Source organism: Apteryx mantelli, chromosome 9 (genome assembly GCF_036417845.1).
Source record: "Apteryx mantelli isolate bAptMan1 chromosome 9, bAptMan1.hap1, whole genome shotgun sequence".
Classification (NCBI taxonomy): Eukaryota; Metazoa; Chordata; class Aves; order Apterygiformes; family Apterygidae; genus Apteryx; species Apteryx mantelli.
This window is the reverse complement of record NC_089986.1, coordinates 6722439-6736437: the sequence shown is the minus strand read 5'-3', so window position 1 is coordinate 6736437 and position 13999 is coordinate 6722439. Positions and strand designations below refer to the sequence as shown.

The following is a 13999-nucleotide window of genomic DNA, read 5'->3' as shown; positions in this document are numbered from 1 at the left end:
CACCGCGTTTGGGTGGCCCTCGCGCTTCCCAGCACCCAAGCACTGCACGGCATTGCTGCTGTGGCACTGGGATACGCCTAATCCTGGATTTCTTGGCGTTGCGAGCGTCTCCGCGCTCAGCAAACGCAGGCGCGGGACTCTGCAGAGTGGCGTGCCCTGGGCTGGATTTCAGCGCTGGCAGGCGGCAGGGCTTTTTTGCAGGCACCATGCCCTCAGCCTCATCGCCCGCGCCTTCCTCCGGCGGGTTCCTGAAGGCGCCCCAGGAGGGAGCGAGCAGCACGGCGCGGGGAAGCGCCGCGCGCTGCCGAGGTTTCCGGGCCAAAGCCCTCATCCGCCCGCCCGTCTGTTTGTCTGTCCGTCCGTCCGCGCGGCTGGTGGAGTGGCGGGGTTTGGGGTGGAACCAGGCCTAGCAGGAGGCGCGAGACCGAGGGGACGGTTACCGGGGCGGCCCAAGCCATTGGCACGGGGCAGAGGGAGGGCAGCGGGCAGCCCCGGCCCCTTCCCGCCTTGGCCCGTTCCCACCTTCCTGCCTCGGCCCCTTCCCGCCTCGACCCCTTCCCGCCTCAACGCCTTCCCACCTCAGCCCCTTCCCGCTTCGGCCCCTTCCTGCCTTCCCGCCTCGACTCCTTCCCGCCTCAGCCCCTTCCCGCCTTCCCGCCTCGGCCCCTTCCCGCCTCAGCCCCTTCCCGCCTTCCTGCCTCGGCCCCTTCCTGCCTCGACCCCTTCCCGCCTTCCCGCCTTGGCCCCTTCCCGCCTCGGCCCCTTCCCACCTCAGCGCCTTCCCGCCTCAGCCCCTTCCCGCCTCGGCCCCTTCCCGCCTTCCTGCCTCGACTCCTTCCCGCCTCAGCCCCTTCCCGCCTCGACTCCTTCCCGCCTCGGCCCCTTCCCGCCTCAGCCCCCGGCGCTGCCCCCGCCCCGCCCCCGCCCGCGGCCGCCCCCTGGCGGGAGCCCGCGGCGCCGCCCTGCTGCCGCCGCCGCTGCTGCCGCCGCCGCTGCTGCCGCCGCCGCCGCCCTCGCCGCCGCCCCCGCCCCGCCGGCAGCGGCGTGGCCGCCCCCCGCCGCGCTGACAGACAGCTCCGGCAGCGCGGCCCGGCCGGGGAGGCGGCGATGCGCCGCCGCCGCCGCCATCCCGGTGCAGCCCGCGGCGTGCCCTGCCCGCCGGCAGCCCGCGGCCGCCCCTAGCCGCCGCGCTGCCCGCTGCCCGCTGCCGCGGCGGAGGCGGAAGGGGGGGCAGCGGCGGGGGCGGCTTCTCCCGCGGCCCCCCGCATGAGCGGAGGCGATAAATAGCGCCGAGCGCCGCCGCCGCCGCGGACTGCCAGCTCGGTGGCGGCGCCGGGGCTGGGGCCGCCGCCGGCGGAGGAAACATGGCGAGCGACTCCCCGGCGCGGAGCCTCGATGAGATCGACCTCTCGGCGCTGCGGGTGAGGGGCCGCGTGCGAGCGGGGGTGTGTGTGTGTGTGTGTGTGTGTGAGTGTGTGTGTGTGTGTGTGCGGCCGTGCCCGTGCCCCGCTGCGGGGATGCGGGAGCGCAGCCCCACGGTGCCCCCCCCCCCGGCTGCGGGGAGCTCGGGGCTGGGGGGGACGGCGGTGAGTGTGAGTGTGTGTGTGTGTGTGTGTGAGTGAGTGTGTACCTGTGTGTGTGTGGGGGGGGGAAGGGGGCTCTCATCTGGGGCGGCGAGGCTGAGCCGGGCGTGGGGGCTGCGCGGTGCCGCCTCTGCCTCTGTGTGTGTGTGTGTGTGTACATATATGTGTGCACTTAAATGTGTGTGTGTGACTTCACGTGTGTGTGTGTGACTTCACGTGTGTGTGTGACTTCACGTGTGTGTGTGTGTGTATATGCATATATATATGTCTTTATGCAAACGCTTATCTATGCATGTATATAGTGTATTCAGTGTGGGCATGCATATGTATATATGTGTGGGTATGCATGTGCTTATATGTGTGTGTGTGTACGCGTGTGTGTTTATGCAGACGTGTGTGTGCATGTGCGCGTATGCCTCGGCGTGCGCGTGTGGCTGCGCGTGAGTGCGCGTAGCCGCGCGTGTGCAAGGCGGCTGCCTCCGCGCCCGGCTGCCTGCGCGAAGGACGCGGCGGCGGCGGCGCTGCCCAGCGCTGTCGCCGCAGGGGCTCCGGCAGGTGAAGAATCCCCTGGCCGGGACGAACCCGGTCCCGCGTGTCCCGCGTGTGCCCGCCGAAGCGGGGCCTGGCGGCGCCGGGCTTTGTCGCCGCGCGCCGGCGCTCTGGGCGGTGGCGATGGGGGCGGGCGCGCCGGGAGCCCCCCGGGCCGGGCCGGGCCGCGCCGCCGGGCCCCCCCTCGCCGCGCTCGGTTAATAGATAAATCACGTAGCACACGCGTGCACACACACACACACGGGCACGCACACACACACACGGGCACGCACACGCCGCCGTGCTGGGGACGCGGGCTGTGCCGACCGGGCGCGGAGCCGTTCCTTCCCTCTCCATCCCTCTCCATTAGCGCTGCCTCCCCCTCACCTTCCCCCTCTAAAACAAAGCTTTCCCCTCGCTCTACCCTTGAAACGTCGGGCTTCCAAACGTGTCAGCCTCCGCGTGGGCTGTGGCTGTCCCCCCCCGCACTGCCCTTGTTACGGTAACTTTTTTTATCGTATGTTTCCCCCCCCTTTTTCCCCCCTCTTTTCTCTTCATCCTTTTCCTCTTGAGAACAGGTAGTTGGTATCGAGTATGGGGAGTCGTTTAGGGAAGTGGCGTTTCGTGTGGAGGTTGCAGCAAGACTGCTTATCTCAACCTGCTGGCATAGATAAATAAATAAAATTAAGCAGAATCCACTGAAGACTTACATAAGTGTATTTTTAGAAATATTATTTGCTTCAGTGCAAAAAAAAAAAAAAAAAAGATGTCTATCTTTATTCGCTTGCCCTACTTTCTTCCTGGTGAGTTTCTGGTTGATTAATAGTGTAAATGATTGCTCAGCAATTCCAGGTGTAGACAGGATTGGAGCAGGGGGACCATCCAGCTTAAAAACAGACCTGGAGCTCTCGTTTCCCCTCGTAGGTGGAAGGTGTCTTGGGAGAGAGGATACTGAAGTCAGTGGAGTTAATCTGGGAAAGCAGTATTGTTCGTGAGGGAAAGGGAGCCCTCTGCTTCTCCCTGCCCCTGAAAATCAGACTTTTTTTTTTTCTTAATTTTATTTGAACTAGGGGACCAGTTCTTTTTAAAACTCTATCCGTACATGCTTAGTTTTTGTGTGTTTGTGGCTTTTTAATAGCAATGAGTGCAAGATACAGTTTGGGTTTTGTTTTCATTTTGAAAGGAAATATATATTCCCTTTCCGTTCCTCCCCCCTCCCTGAAACCACTGAGAGCATGCAGTCTCTGAGCAGAGACGTCTTGCTGCTCCAGGACAGCTCGAGGTGTGCGGCTGGCACCCGACAGTGTGGTGGGACGCTAAGGATGGTCCTTCTGCCCTGTCCCCTTGCCTCCACGGTAGTAGTTGGTGTGACTTTCCAGAGAGACTGCTTCAGAGGAAATAGGTTTTTCAAGTCCCATTATAAGATGAGAATTGGGAGAAGTGGATGATGTTTTTTATTGCCCGCCACCAAGGTGTTTGGAGGAGGATATGGGAGCTCACCAGAGTGGTGGAAGATGCCACAGCTCTTCCTTGTCATGAAGCAGCTCGTGCCGTGTTGGCCAAGAGCTCAAGATCTGCTCAACTGGTTGAGGACGCTGTTGTGTGGATTTCACCCCCAGGCTGCTCCCCAGTGCTGGCAAGCCGAGACGAGCTGCTCGTGCTGACATGGAGTAGCCACGCGAGGCTACGGGGCCACAGCAAGGCAGCGGCTGTTCACAGCGTGGGGCGCAGAGCTCTTGCGGTTTGGGGTGTCCCACCTTGCCTTCTGCTGCAGGCCAACGCTGGTCGTGCACAGGGCTCAAGGGAGCCCTGTGCTGTGTAACCTAAAGGTGAGAGACCTGTTATGACACTTTGCCTTTAAATTACAAGAGATGTGTTGGTTTATAAGTGAGGCAAGAATAGGGCCTTAATTTGCCAAGGAATAGATCTTCTTCTAAACTAAGCTCATTTAGCACTTAGAATAATTGTTAAAGGTCATAAATTCAGCAGATAGGGTAAGAAGCATGAATCATTCCACAGGGTCTGAATCAGAAATCAATAGTAAATTTGCAGCCTGAGCACAAAAACATGGCAGTGAGGAGTAATTCCACAAGCCTTGCAAAATTCCATTTATTAGAAAATAAGAGAAGTGTCACATTGCTGCGGCTTTGTAGATGAGTCTGGATGGAGGAGACATTGTTCTTCTGGCTGCACGTTTGAAAGGGTGAGGGATGGCTATATGTAATGTTGTAAGCAGGTAGTGACTCAAAATCTGGCTGAAGGGATGATTTGTTCTTAATACCAAGGAAAGGAAGTGCTTAGGCCACTTATCTCCAAGTCTGAGTCACCGAAATGTTCCAGGAGGCTGGCTTTGATGAAAAACAAGCAAATGCATATAAATAAGGTGGACCTTTGACTATGGGTTTGTCCCGTCTTGCGTTTTGGCTGCCTCTTTACCAAGTAAGGAAGGTGTATTTCCAGGGCTGCAGCACAACCTGCTGCCTTGCAGAGCAGGATTCATAGAATTGGACTGAAAGGTAACATAAAAGCTAGCACTGTTTTTTTGTTTGTTTGTTTGGGGAGTTTTTTGTTTTTGTTTTTTTTTTTGGCCACACTAGAGTTTGTCTTGGCCGGAGATCCGTGCCCCGCCACAGCAGTGCATCTGCTTTGCACCCTTGCTTCTCAGCCAGGAACAAAGCACTGAATTCTGATTAAAATGCATGGCCTGGTGCACCTAGTAAGCACACTTAGGACTCACGCCTGCCTCCTTTGCTACATATTTCCATCGGTCATTTTATACCATGCTTATTGCCATGGTATCCAGGTGTCCCCATGTTACTGGAGAGAGCTGGGTGTCTGAGGAAGGGCAGGATGAACCCTTAACCATCAGAATAATCCTTAAAATAGAGATCTTCCGGTGGTGGTGGTAATGAGTATTGCTAATGTTGCAGAAAACTGTAATTTAAAATGATAAGGCCATTGAACAGGTAGTGCTGCATATTATACTGACAAGGGGATAAGATAAACTGCATTATAATGTTCTTTCATATGGGTTGGGAGATATTCTTGCTAGTCCACTCAGCATGTTTAATAGCCGAATGACCTGGTGGTGCTATTAGCAGAATAATGCTCAACACTGGGATTTGCACAGGCTGTTGACGGTCATGTTTGAGAAGCAGGTTTTACAATAAAATGAGAATGTGCGTAATTAGCAATGCAGTGGGCCGTGCTCTCTGGTGGTAAACACACAACTGATCACAATAGGAGAGTGACCAGAAAGGTGAGGCTATTTTTTGGTCTTTCCCTTTATTTTATTTTTTTTTTGTCCCAGTGAATGCAAGATCCTGTCATCCTTTGCTGAAACCAGCAGCCTTGATCCCTCTAATATATTCAGGTCAATAGCTTTTCCCCTGCCACGTCTATTTGCAGAGATGGGCCTTGGGCTGATGTATAGGCAATGGCAGAGGTTTTTCTGCGGTAGCCACCACAGCTTGGTGAGTTTGGGGCGCTTTGCCTGCAGTTGGCTCCAGCGTGTGCAAGATGTGCCGGAGCGGCCCTGTTTTTTTGGGGCCTCCGGGAAGGGGAGCATGGGTGCCTGGCATGTTCTGCTGCCTGGGATTTAGGGAATAAAAGGAATTTAGGTGATAACAGGGCTCTGGGAGGAAGACCTTTGTTGGTGAGCTGATAAGCTCCCGAGGTGGGACAGGCTTGGAGCAAGCAACCCCCCCCTGCTCACGGCTGTTCTTGTCTGCTTGGGAACGGGCTCACTGAGGGCCCCAGCTTTGATAGGGGGACTTGAAGGGCTCATCTGGGTTATGCAGCTTGGCTAGGGGCTTTTTACAAGCTTGGGAATTTAAAAGGAGCCTTTTTGGAGAAGGAGTAATTGTTTTCTTCATGTCCCTTATGTACCTGGATGTTGCTTTGTTTTGAACTCATTAACAAGACCCAAGCCTTCGTTATTTACTTTCACAAAGTGCTGACCATGCACTCTCTGGAAATTGGATCCTAAAATCATTAGTTGTTTTGGAAACGCCTGGCCCTTGATGCTCAGCCTCTGAAAGAAGACAGCACAGAATTTAGGAGCCAGTGGGTATTAGCTGTTGCTGGGAAGAATTGGATGAAACCCAAAAATGTCACTACAGTTCCTTTAGCTCTACTTTGTATGGAAGAGAAGTTTCAGTGGCCATTTGTTTGCATTATTTGATCTTTGTCAATGAAGATAAAAGCTCTAATATTAGACCAAAAAATGCTAATATTGTCCTGTTTCCAGAACTTCATCAGTTTATGAAGTATATAAGAATCATTAAAGATTTAAGAGAAATTCTGATGGGGCATAAACACTACAAAACAGCACTCAGAAGCATTAGAGCATTGTAGCTCAACAGAATTTGGGTGACTTTTGCAAAGGTCACCTTCATAGACAGAGGAACAAATTTGATTAGAGATGACTTTTGGAGACCTAGAAAAAGCCATGAAGAGCATGACACACAACTGTCTCCCGTCTGATCATTTTACATGTTTTATCTTTTTCATTTTGGGGAATTGTGCAGCCCAAGTGTTGCTCTTGTGCACTTTTCCATGTCTCCTTTGTGCCTCACAGCTACGAGTGCTGTCTGCATACGTAGCAGATGCCCTCCGGAGCCCTGTGGCATTGGCACTTGAGTTTGTCACTCTTCCTGATCTTTGGTGATCTTTCACAGTAAGCTAGGTATGGTGTTTTTAAAGGCATGGAGAGTCTCACCGTTCTTGCTAGTGCCATGTATCTGTTCATATGCACTGAACTCTGTGCTGGTCGGTTATCAAAAATAATAATACCCAACACCCACAGAGCAGAAGTCAGTGGAGTGCTTAAGCCTGAGTTTATAGCAAAGCATGTGCTTGAGCAGGTTAAAGTATGAGTACAAGCATTTTGTTGAATTGAGGTTGGAGGCAGTAATGATGAAGGTATTTGGCTGGTGCACATATTTAAAATAAATAAATTTCTAATCTGTGCAAAAACAAATAGTTAGAGGAGACTTCTATCATTGCTATTGGAAAGTAACTTTTACCTGCCAAACTCTAGCAGATGTAGTGGTAAAATTTGTATGAGATGGGGGGAAACTGTTCCCATTCAAACTGTGTGTAAATTTACTGAAATTAATCACACTTTTGAGGAAGAGGTGTCCTTGGATGTTGTTATTCATGAGGTGCCCGGTCACACAGAAGGTACTGTCACGTCTTGAACTCACAGATTCGGAGATGCTCTTGGAAACCCTTGCCTGACTCTCTCTAATGCACCCATGGTCTTTTTGCAAGAGTAATTATATATATCAGCACGAGGTCTCTGCCTCAGACCGCCAGACCAAGGACACAGTATTGATCCCTGTCTGATTTCATCATGCCTAAAATATAGTTGGGGAGAATCCTGCTGGATTTTCCATACTTCTCCCAGTAAAAAAGCTAATAACAGGCAAAAAGGGCGTGTGGTGTGGAGGAAGAACAGCAGATGCAGTGCACGGAAGATCTGCCTCTGCTGGGGCGATCTGGTTCTCGCACAGTGATAGGTCCATCTCTGTTTCTGTTGTATTCGTGGTGGGTTTGGTAAAAGCTGCTGTGGGTTTGGTTTCTGGTCATCCGCTGCAGATGGGAAAAGGAGTGCTGAGTTGTGAAGAGCAGCCCATGGCAGAGCCGCATGGGGAATCAGCACTGCTTCATCTCCGGGGGCTTTCCCCCGTGGCAGTGTCAGCCGGGTCTGCTTGGTGGCCCCCCTTCTCCTGGGAGAAGTGCAGAGCCTCCATCGCACTAGGGCTGCATTTCCTAATGCTCGGGCATCTCCTTCCTTACCTTTCATGCAGCCGTTAAAAGCAGTCCATCGGCTGCACGTTGAAAACCACTAGCCTTAGGCTGCTGATAGCACTGTTAAATGAGGGGTTGTATTTACCATTTATAAAGCCAGTAGCTTTGATTTCCCCCCTTCCGCCCCATCCCTGTCCCCTTCTCCCGTCCCCTTTTGTCACTTTGAACTGTGGCTGCACATTGAAACCGACTGGCTGTCTGCTCTCTCCTCAGGAAGACAATTTGTATAAATGAGGTTTGACATTCTGCATGTAAATCACTTACGATTGCTAAGGGAGGACTGGCTAAAGAACACAATCCTGGGAAAACAGGAACTCCCCCTCTGTCCCTTGCTCCCCCTCCACGGTGATTTCGTGACAAATCCTGCAAGGGGCTGAGTGGCCCCTTCCCCGCCGAGGGATGAGGATGCCCAGCATGCAGGGCTGAGCCCTGGGGCCTGCCTTGTTTTTGTTTCCTGTCTGCAATGACTTGTTACTGAACGGAGGGGCAAACGAAGTTGGAAAACATTGATAAGAAGTTTAGTCATAACCCAGTTATATCTTTCTGCAGGCCTGATTCTATTTTGTAGTGGTAAGGGCTTGGAGAACACAGAAAACCTTTCTCCCCTTTGATCTAGAACATTGCTTTTTGACGTTAATTCTCTGAGTTGCTTGCCAGAAGTTCAAGGTTTTGTATTGGTAGTAAATTATAGATGATTGTAATCAGGCAGTCAGTACTGGAGTATCCAGACGTATCTTGCGTAGTTGAGAACCTACATTTCCTTCTTCCGTAATAGGTGAGCAAACACAGTATTTACTGCCCGGTGCTCAGCTGACGAATTTCCGTGAATCTAGCAGAAGGTATGTGCTTCGATAGCCAAGTCTCCTTGCTTAGGAAAAGTTTATCAGTGTACTCACTGATATTTATGGATTATCAATTAATGGATTCTGGCAAACATACCCTCTTTCCCATACCTGCGATTGGGGTGGTTTGCATGGTCCCATCTTTCCTGTGTATCTGCTTGGACTGAAAGCTGCCATGGCTTCTGGCAAGTGCAGAACTTGCTTAGTTTGTGCAACAGCCTGTGAACAACGAGTTACTTCTTCTGAGTAAATCCTTAACGATCTGAGTATAATGTCCTCTTGTCTTAAACGCTGTCGCTGCAGCAAGGGTGGGTGGGTGTGTTTCTGTGCGTGTGAGTGCACGTGTGGTTTTCAGCTTCAGTGTGCATGAAACCTTTTGTTACAGTTTTTGCTTGTTTCCTCTAGCAATGCTGTTTCAGTCGAAAAAAGAAATAAATTGTTTAGCTCTTTAGTGACACTTTTTAGAAGCCAAGGATATTGCATAGGATGTATACTGCTTTATAAACTAGCAAAGAATCAAAGAATTAATTTAGGTGGCTAGACACTTTCTTTCTTCTCCCCGGTTTAAAAATTCTATTTGCTCCTAATTTTGAAACTCAGCAGGAAAAAGCCTACTGCCAGCTGAGTCATGTGTTTAGTGCATGACAGAAGTGACTGGGACCATGCTCTTAATCTGCTGGATGGAGACTTTAGGATGCACTGGAGGCGGCAGAGCCTTTGCTAAGGAAGAGATCGCACAGCTTGAATCTTAATAAAATGTGTCTAATAACTGCTGTAGCATGCTACAGAAATACAAGAGATCAAAGCTTCAGAGGCATTTATTTTCATAATTTGTGGGTCGCATCCTTGCAGGACTAATTTGGTGCTGTTTGATGTCCAGGCAACAATAGAAATCTCCCTGTAAATCAGAATATATTGCCTTTTCCTTTCTCTTTCATACACAAGCATAAAAGCTTATTATGATTTTAAGATAAACTGGCAAAAGAGAAGGTGCTGATCTCTTCCCTACCTCAGTGTCGTGTTTCTTAGATGTATTGCAGTCTGGGCCGTATAGCTGACATGGTGACCAAAATGACTGCGGTTATCTGGTAGCTGCTGATCCTTCTGCGGTAGGTGCTGCATGAGCACTAATCCTGCTGGTTATTGCCTACCGTACTTCTGCTCACGATACAATGAACAGAGATGAAACCAGACCATCAACTTTGATGCTCTATTTCATAACATCTCTGCAGTTGTGGGTCTCCAGCTCGCCTCGAAATCAAAGGCCCATGTGACATCTCAGCTTTGCAGGTGGTCACCCACAAAGCAAGTCAGATATGCTGTGTACTTTGTGAGTGCACTTACATATTTACGTATGTGGATATATTAAAAAAACAGCTTACTAAGTGAGGATCTAACTCTTCTCTCTGAGTGGAGGTAGGACAGTGCAGTGTGCTAGTGTGCTTATGGACAGCACAGCCTATGTGCCTGTATGTGGGAGGACCTTCTTCAAAACACAGGGCAAAATTTTCTGACCTACTCACTTAAAATAAGGTACCTAGATAAAAGTCCTGACTCCCCAGATTCAAATGTCCACACATTGATATTGATACCGATGACAGAAGTTTAGTATCTTTGAAATGCAGTCCCTTTAAGGTGTATGATATTGCTGAAGTTTGCAAAAGCTGACCTAAAATGATGGCTCAGGGTATGGAGCGGAGTTCTGTGAGCTAAAAGCAGCCAAATTAGGGGTGAAGAAGGTGCGTAGGAGAAAGGGGAGGGATTTTTTGAAGGAGGAGGAAGGAGGAGAAAAGAAATGTTACTGAAAAGTCAGTCTCTACTAGAGTCAGTGAAATAAATTAGCCATTTAGTTTTCTTCTGTAGAGACTAGGTGGTGTTCAAGGCTAGCATAAATGCCTGCACAAAGAGCTTGGGTATGGATGAGGTGAAGGAGTTTTCCCATGTTGTCTACCATGGCAATCGAAAAAGCAGAGAAGGGAGGGACCCTTTTCCCCCATGTGGGCTGGGGATGTCACTCATCCTAAGAAGAGGTCGCTCTTCCCATTGCTCTGGCCATCACTGAATAAGCCATAGACCTGTATTCAAATGCAAAACCTGGCTGCAAAGGAAGGGGCCGTGCACATGTGTGTGTTTTGTGTTTTATCCTCCCACTAAATATTCCCGGTCGGTGTTCGTGTGGGGGGTCCTTTTCCATGTCTGCAGATGCTGCCCTTTTGGGGGGAAAGGAATATGGGCGTGCAAGGAAAACCATGTTCTTGGAATAAAACCAGAGGCCAAGACAACAAAATTAAGAGCTTCAAATGCATTTTCTGGATATGCAGACCAGCTGTCTTTGCTGCAATAAATCTTTAGCTTTTACATATTGATTAGCTTCGGTAAATACTGTGATGACTCTGCTCTTCCTATTGCTATTCTGTAGGGATCAGTGTATTAGTATGTTTGAAGAGGCTGTAATAGCTAAATGGGATTCCAGTAGTGAGAGAGGTTTACAAATGGTCTCCAAAGCGAATCTCAGCCACTGTGACTATTCCTGCTCCCTGTTTGAACATCTGACTGCTATAAATACAAACACAGAGTGCTCTGCTGGTGACCAGGCTGGTAATGGGCATGTTTTCTAATGGACAAAACTGTGTTTCCCAAGCAGGGAAGCAAACAGTGCTCTTCCCTGGCAGGGATGCTCTGCCAGCCTCTCCAGATTTGCTGTCTGGGGAGCTGCGACGGGTAAATTGTATGTGTGGGAAAGGGCTGGAGTACGGCAACGGAGAGGAGGGGCTGGAGTTTCCTTTAAGGTGAAGGATCGATTCAAAATCCAGCAAAACTCTGAAAGGTAAAACTTTCTCCCTACTCGACTCCCTGAGGCTTGCAGGGCCAGAGGAGCACCAGAGCTGGTGCGTGCAGGGCTGTCTGAGGGCACGGGGCTGGCGCTCGCCACGCTGAGCTGCTTCGGCTGTCCAAGACCTGCAGCATCAGGAGCTGAGATCCCTGATGCTGACAAGGAGAGCGGGAGATGTCTCCAGAGGACGTCTGGGGGGCTCTGAATTTAGTGTTGGAAATACTCCCTGCTTGAGTTCCAAAAAGCTGCTTAATAAATAGTCCCATGGAAACATGCTTAGATAGCTGTTGTCTTGAAATGACTCCTTTCCTGCCTATCCTGATCGCAGTTTATAATATTGTTCCTGTAATAGGCATGTGTTGCCCAGCGTGGTTCGAAGTGACGCTGTTGGTTGGGCTTGGCCCCTGCTCTCGGAGGCAGTGATGTGTTGTGGCAGCTGAAAGGCGGTTGCATTCGAGCGCTGGCCCCCTGTGGCCCACCCTGTGCGTGGATTTGTGCCGCAGCACAGGGACTGCGCAATGGCGTGTTCCTTTTTCAATTTCTTTGTTTTGGACTCTTGGAAGGCTGTCACGATAAAGCATGAAAAGAGCAACAAAGTGGAAGGAATAACTAATCTCTATGACACCTTGTGGAGCGGTGTGTGATGGGAGGGGGAACGGAGAGCTGCTTGGTTCAGGCGTTAGATGCCGTAGCAGAAAATGCATCCAGGTGACTTCCCATTTGTGTGCCCAGGTTTTGTTGCGAAGCTGTGGCTATGCTGCAGTGGAAGAGCTATTCCAGAAGTAGCTTAGGCCACAAGGTGAAAAACAGGCTGCTTGGGAGACACTGGGTGGAAACATATCACAGAGCAGATGTAAAATTAGCATGACAATATACCTTTAATTCAACTTGAAGGAAATAATTGAAGACTAGTTGTCGCTTATAATGGTGACCTCTGCCAGGATGACTCATACTGCGATATGAGTCACTTGTTAAGGATGGCCTGTTAAGGAGAAAGTGCCAAATCCCTGTAACTTCTTTGTGTGCGTGATATAAAAGCCAGGATGAAGAAGAAGATTCAGAATATTGTTGCCTAAAAGTAGGTGATACTTAGAGCTCTGAAGGCACCTTTACTTGGCTTGTGGGAACTCGAGCATGAAAAGGCAAAGGCCCTGAGAAGAAACACTTCCCCTTCGTTGGCCTCTGTTGAAAAGAGCTGCCCAACACAATTTCTACCTTCCCGCTTTAGAGCTTATGTTCTGCGGCCAGGTCCTCACTTGCAGTGAGGGCTTTGCCAGGGGCAATCTCCTCATAAACTCGTCACCTGTGACGTCTGCCACACGGTTACAGCTTGGTCATAAGCAACCGGTAGTGCTCCTGTAATGACTGACTGAGTACTCACCTGTTAATCATTTATTAGTTGTCTTAAGTGACTCCTTATATGAATTAGTTTTTTTCTTCAATGAATGAAGCTTTAGAACACACAGAGGGAAGCAGGAGCCTGGCACTAAGGAGTCTGTGACCCTAGGCTTAGAGCCAGCCAAGAAGTAATAGGTGTATTAGCTCCTGGGCGCAGCCCTGAGAGTCTGTGCCTCAGGCCACGCTTCTGTGTCGTCTTCGTCTTGCCCCCTGTGCTATGTGGAAGAGAGGGTGAATGGGGACACCTAGTTCCTGGGAAGGGGTTTCACCTGCTTCACAGTGTCTCTTGCCCTCTGCACCTTCTGTGTTCACAGTCCAGACCTGGCTACTGGAGGAGTTCCTGCTGCCTTACGCAGCGCCGGTAGGGTCCTAAGGCAGATAGGGAGGTAATGACTAAGGGCTGTGAAGGAAGGTTGAGGCCTTCAGAAGACCAGAAGGGATGGACATGAAGGAGGAAGGCTTTATACCCAGACGTTGCTGTCAAGGCAAGCTGAGTGTTTGAGAAGCAGACCAAAGGACATTGAATGCATAAGTGATCATGGTGCAGAAAATTAATGTGTAATACTTCAGCAGCAAGTCTCTCTGGTAAAGGGAGGAATGGCTCTTCCTGAAAAGACCTTGCAGTGCAGTGGGACCCAAATCTCCCTATAGACCTTTATGTCTAATTCCCTTGATAATTGGCATCCTCTTCTTTAGTACCATTAATATAGTGATCCTGCTGCTGTGGCAGTTGTGGGAAGCTGTCATCATTCCTCTCTTACCATTCTTGTCCACATCAGTGCCAGAGATGACCCACACTAAGGAGACCTTTTACTCTTTGATAGAGCAAACCTCTGGTAGTTGCAAGCTTTCAGTTGTTGTTGAGCATCAGCAGTTGGATCCTGGCTGTCGGATCCTCCCCAGGGGTAAACTCCAGACTGGACCCGCTGGTGTCCCTGGGAGAGGACCAGGCCTCTAGTTCCTTTGCCATGAGTGAAGTTGCAGTGGCTGCGTTGTGGTAA

The 13999-nt window shown here is 50.6% G+C and overlaps 1 protein-coding gene across 4 annotated transcripts in view; it reads left to right on the top strand.

Moving 5' to 3' along the window:
• The first annotated feature begins 1188 nt into the window (after positions 1 to 1188).
• Positions 1189 to 13999, top strand: part of TNIK (TRAF2 and NCK interacting kinase) — a 203510-nt gene continuing 190699 nt past the window's right edge. For all 4 annotated transcript variants that reach the window (XM_067301611.1, XM_067301614.1, XM_067301613.1 and 1 more), the window contains exon 1: positions 1189 to 1421. In XM_067301611.1, the coding sequence (XP_067157712.1) occupies positions 1365 to 1421 (57 nt within the window). In that variant the 5' untranslated portion in view covers positions 1189 to 1364. The remainder of the gene's footprint in view (positions 1422 to 13999) is intronic.